Source organism: Coregonus clupeaformis, unplaced genomic scaffold (assembly GCF_020615455.1).
Source record: "Coregonus clupeaformis isolate EN_2021a unplaced genomic scaffold, ASM2061545v1 scaf1129, whole genome shotgun sequence".
In the NCBI taxonomy this organism is placed as follows: domain Eukaryota; kingdom Metazoa; phylum Chordata; class Actinopteri; order Salmoniformes; family Salmonidae; genus Coregonus; species Coregonus clupeaformis.
This window is the reverse complement of record NW_025534583.1, coordinates 1,327-6,928: the sequence shown is the minus strand read 5'-3', so window position 1 is coordinate 6,928 and position 5,602 is coordinate 1,327. Positions and strand designations below refer to the sequence as shown.

The 5,602-nt window shown below is 47.4% G+C and overlaps 1 protein-coding gene across 1 annotated transcript; it reads left to right on the top strand.

Moving 5' to 3' along the window:
- Positions 1 to 1,447: 1,447 nt before the first annotated feature.
- Positions 1,448 to 5,384, top strand: LOC123486313 (protein mono-ADP-ribosyltransferase PARP14-like; the record flags this gene model as incomplete). Its single annotated transcript, XM_045217575.1, is given in 6 exon segments — positions 1,448 to 1,475; positions 1,575 to 1,811; positions 1,974 to 2,201; positions 2,411 to 4,008; positions 4,010 to 4,897; positions 5,148 to 5,384. Coding segments are annotated over 6 exon segments (3,216 nt in total), but the record flags the coding sequence as incomplete, so codon positions are not given.
- Between the last annotated feature and the right edge of the window lie 218 nt (positions 5,385 to 5,602).

The following is a 5,602-nucleotide window of genomic DNA, read 5'->3' as shown; positions in this document are numbered from 1 at the left end:
GAACCACCAAGAATCTTCCTAGAGCTGGCCGCCCGGACAAACTGAGCAATCGGGGGAGAAGGGCCTTGGTCAAGGAGGTGACCAAGAACCCGATGGTCATTCTGACAGAGCTCTAGAGTTCCTCTGTGGAGATGGGAGAGCCTTCCAGAAGGACAACCATCTTTGCAGCACTCCACCAATCAGGCCTTTATGGTAGAGAGGCAAGACGGAAGCCACTCCTCAGTAAAAGGCACATGACAGCCCGCTTGGAGTTTGCCAAAAGCCACCAAAAGACTCCCAGACCATGAGAAACAAGATTCTCTGGTCTGAAGAAACCAAGATTAAACTCTTTGGCCTGAATACCAAGCGTCACGTCTGGAGGAAACCTGGCCCCATCCCTACGGTGAAGTATGGTGGTGGCAGCATCATGCTGTGGGGATGTTTTTCAGCGGCAGGGACTGGGAGACTAGTAAGGATCGAGGCAAAGATGAACGGAGCAAAGTACAGAGAGATCCTTGATGAAAACCTGCTCCAGAGCGCTCAGGACCTCAGACTGGGGGCGAAGGTTAATCTTCCAACAGGACAATGACCCTAAGCACACAGCCAAGACACGCTTCGGGACAAGTCTCTGAATGTCCTTGAGTGGCCCAGCCAGAGCCCAGACTTGAACTCGATCTAACATCTCTGGAAAGACCTGAAAATAGCTGTGCAGCGATGCTCCCCATCTAACCTGACAGAGCTTGAGAGGATCTGCAGAGAAGAATAGGAGAAACTCCCAAAATACAGGTGTGCCAAGCTTGTAGTGTCATACCCAAGAAGACTCGAGGCTGTAATCGCTGGCAAAGGTGCTTCAACAAAGTACTGAGTAAAGGGTCTGAATACTTATGTAAATGTGATATTTCAGTTTTTTATTTTTAATACATTTGCAAACATTTCTAAAAAACAGTTTTTGCTTTTTCATTATGGGGTATTGTGTGTAGATTGATGAGGGGGGAAAAAAACAATTTAATCCATTTTAGAAAAAGGCTGTAACGTAACAAAATGTTGATAAAGTCAAGGGGTCTGCATACTTTCCGAATGCACTGTATGCAAGATTTTACTTCTAGTTTAACAGAGTTTAACTGTAGGCTAAATTAGTGTTGTCTTGGCTCGGCAGGCTATCCAGGGCTTCATACTGATGGATAATACATTATTCTTATGGCTAATATTAAAGAGCATACTTGTAAAGTTGCCCATTGGTTAACTATTTGACCTATACATATTGTTTGTTTGTTTTTGCATGTTTTCCAGCTTGGTGCTACAAGCAATGCATTATCAGGTAACATCCTTTCCTTGCTTCTGTGGTTATTAGGCAGAACAGATCAGACTTGTTGATGCATTCCCTTGACCTAATATTATTATATTTCATGTGATGTCTAATACATTTTTAAATAATCCCTGTTGGCATATCATTAGACAGTGTTGCAAAATGCAGGCTTATCAGGCCATATCTACACGTAAATTTGTCATATGCAGAAATGTGCCAATGAAGTCAGAGAATTGTGAAATTATAAATTAGATTATTGAATATGAATATCTAGTGTGTTTCATCCCAGATGTGTCAAGTGGAGCACAGGAAGATCCCAACTCTGAGAGTGGGCCTGGAGAGGAGGGTGGAGCTGAGGAGTGTCCTCAGAGCTCTGCTGTGGTGCTGCAGAGGGTTCCTGAGAGAATGTCGAGAGACATGTTGTTGTTGCTGGTGGAGACCATCTCTGGCCTGGAGGAAGACAACTTCTCCCTGGAGGTCATCAGTGAGACAAAAACAGCTGTCGTGACCTTCAATAATCCCAAAGGTAGGTCACTATTTCAAATTACCTTTTTTTTTTACAACAAAAATAAACAATGAATTTCACTTCTGAAGTATTATAAAACAGATCTCTCCCTCACACTAAGGGATCATAATTTCAAGAACTGTTGTACATTATATTAAGGATATGATTGCTGTCTGTCTTTAGATGTGGAGCGGTTCCTCACTGAGAGCAAGAGCAACAAGAGTTTCCAGAAGCAGGGTTTGATTGGCCGGTTGCTAGAGAGGGGCCAGAGTGTGAGAGTGGAGAACCTGACCTCCAACATACCTCAAGATATGCTGGAGCTCTACTTTGAGAAATGGGCTGGCCCAGCAAAGGACATCACTATGTTTCCTGAGGAGCAGGCAGCCATTGTCACCTTCCACGCACCAGAAGGTAAAACCTGCTGTTTGAATTAGTTGTTTTATTAAATAAATGTTCATCAATTTGATTATTTGGTCATCTGCTACTTTCTATTGTAAGACTAATTAAATGTAGACTTGCTATTCTGTTGCTGCAGCAGTCTCTTGGCCTCTAACATAAATATTCAGTTTTCTCCCTAATTTAATGCTATGACAGACAGTCTGTAATCTATGTCGTTTCAGTTGTGGAAACAACTCTAAATAAACATCATGTAATTGGCAAAGTCCCAGTCAACGTGTATCCATACTACGAGTCCTTGGGCACTGCCTTGTATGGCAAAAAGAGGCCAATGTGGAAGATGCCTGACCCCTTCATAGAGAGTGTGCATTCTGCCGTATGGAAATTCCTCTCCATGAAGAGACAGTTGTCCCCCATCACTGACCAAATGAAGGCCCACTTCTGTAATGTAGACATGGATAGTCCTCAGGTAAAACTCAGTCCTCTGCCAACCCTGCTAAGCCAGAAAGGACTAACAAGCAAACATGTAGACGGATGGAAGAAGAATGCCTCGATTGTCTTCCGTGACATCATGGCCCAATATGCAGTGTTTGAGTGTTTTGCCAAGTGCCCCAGCGTGAAGGCAGTGGAGAACGAAGTCCGCTCGGTGGTGAAAGAGGATGCTGTGCTGGCTATGGATGCCTCCAAAGGGTCTCTGACAGTTGCAGGTCTGGCCGAAGACACAAAGCGACTCAGGGGGCCGGTGGAAGACCTCATGCAGAGGGCCATGAGTCAGATAGAGAGGCAGAGGGACGGCGTCTCGGAGGAGATGGACGTGTCCCCTGCCATGTTCTACATCCTGCAGCAGGACGGACTGCGGAAGCGTGTAGCAGACGAAGCCCCAGAGATGGGTTTTTCCTACAGAGACGACACCAAGAAGCTGATTCTCTCAGGTCTTGTCGCAGAGGTGTACAAGGTGCAGAACTGGATCCTGGAGAGGAAGCTCAAGATGAATAAGAAGCAGCTGAAGCTGGACCCCCACCTCCTGGACTTCCTGCGGTCAGTGGACAGTATGGAGATGTCCCAGGACCTGTTCACGTCCCGGGGCATCAGTGCTGTGTACAGCGTGGAGGGTGGAGAGGTGCTTCTGACTGGCAGCTCAGACAGAGCCTTGGCTGATGCAGAGCAGAGGGTGAAGACTGCCCTGTCCCTGCAGAGCCTTATGGTGGAGGACCAGGAGGTGCTAAGGAAGCGTGAGTGGAAGGATCTGAACAAGCAGCTGGTGGATGCCTACAACTCCCTAAAGAAAAAAACGGTGGTGATAAAGCTTCACCCAGAGAGCAGAGACAGAATCATTGTGTCTGGCTTCCTGGACCCGGTCAGAGAGGTCAGCAACAGTCTGCAGGACTTTGTTGAAAAGTACTCACGAGTCGAAGAGGCTGTCTTTGTCAAGTCCTGTGCCGTGGTTAAATTCATTCAGGAGAACAAATCTCAGGACTGGAAACATTTTGCCAAGGGTGATGAGGTGAATGTAGGCTTTGACCCCAGAAGGCCCAGAATTGTCCTTTCTGGAGCCCGTCTCTATGTCAAGAAGGCCAAGGAGACCTTTCAGAAGATGGTAGAAGCCATCTGCACTGATGAGCTCACCATCATGAAGCCTGGAGCAAGGAAGTACTTCCAAGAGAAGGGAAGCATGTTTGTTTCCATGGCGATGAAGGATCATGGCTGTGTGGTGCTGCTGCAGGAAGACTACATGCTTGAGGACGATGATAAAGATGAGGAGGAAGGGTTTGGCCCGTCATCCTGCTGTGATGTGAGGACACACAATGGAATCATGGTGCTCCGTCAGTAAGGCTGATATCTGCAAGTTCAAAGCGGATGCAGTAGTCAATGCAGCCAATGAAGACCTGCAGCATATTGGAGGCCTGGCTTTAGCACTACTCAAGGCTGCTGGTCCACGGCTGCAGGAGCTCAGTGATCAACATGTCCGTAATAACCGCCGACTGCAGCCAGGAGACGCCATTGTGACAGATGCAGGCAATCTGCCCTGTAAGTATGTGGTCCATGCGGTCGGTCCACGGTTCACAGACTTTGACCGGAGAACAGCCATACAGCGTCTGAAACGAGCTGTGAATGAGAGCCTGAGGGAGGCTGCGAAGGTTAACTGCTCAACTGTTGCCGTCCCGGCCGTCAGCTCTGGGATATTCGGCTTTCCTCTGGACCTGTGCACTGAGACCATTGCAGTGGCAGTGCGTGACTACTGTGAGAACCTGAGGGGTCAGACCTCCCTGACTGAGATTCACCTGGTGGACAACAATGACAACACTGTGAGAGCCCTGGCCAGTGCTGTCCAGAAAACGTTCAGTGACCTGCACCCAAAAATGACCATGCCTCCGCAGGGTGCACATAGGGGAAGGGGACAACGGGGAAGTGGACGAAGGGGAAGAGGACAACATAGTTACAGACATGAAGAACCTGGATATCAGGGACAGTCACCATGGGGATATGGGCAACGGGAACACGGCCGAGGAGGAGGTGGAGGGAGAGGAGGACGTGGAGATAGGGGAGGAGGAGCTAGAGAAAGCGATCATGAAAACCGAGAGGAGCAGAGGAGAGAGTATGGCCAAGAGAGGAAGTTTGAGAGGGCAGGCAGTGGGGAAATCCTGCAGACCAATCGCACACAAGAGGGTCTGAAAATCATTCTAAGGAAGGGAAATATCCAGGAGGAATGTGTGAGTACACCTACTGTAGTTATCAGAGCACCAGGTAAACCATTGTTATATAATACATGTATGGTAAGAAGTACATGAATATCAGATAACCCAGAGTATAAGATGTATAATTGGTTTACCTTTCATTCTACTCTTCTTTATCTGGAATGACAGCTGTCTTGTAGAAGTCATAATTTATGTTTGAATAGAAATACATAGCTGTTCCCTTCTCGCTTCATGAATGTTTGGTCATTTGTTTTGACACCTCTAGTCTGATGGCATCGTCAACACCATCTCTGAGGATGTGGACCTGAGTAAAGGTGCTGTGTCCAATGCCATCTTAAAGGCAGCCGGTCCTGGGCTCCAATCAGCAGCCACCGATGAGGCTCGCACCATCAGATTGGCCTATGGTGACGTTGTGGTCACCGACGGTTACAACCTGCGATGTCAGAGAGTGATCCATACTGTCTGCCCCCATTGGGACCAGGGAGCTGGCTCAGCAGAGAAGGTAAGCTATGAGTTATTGACTGTGCTTAATTTGTACATCGGGAGGTCCCGGAACACATAGTGAGCACGATGGGGGATGGGGGGGGCTCTGAGGTGCCGGAGCACATTGAGAAAAAAATGACATCAACGTAGCAGTAGAACAAATATCACAATATCGGAATATAACTTAAAATAAAATGTATCAATGTAGTCTACAGCAGAACACACATATGAGAATAT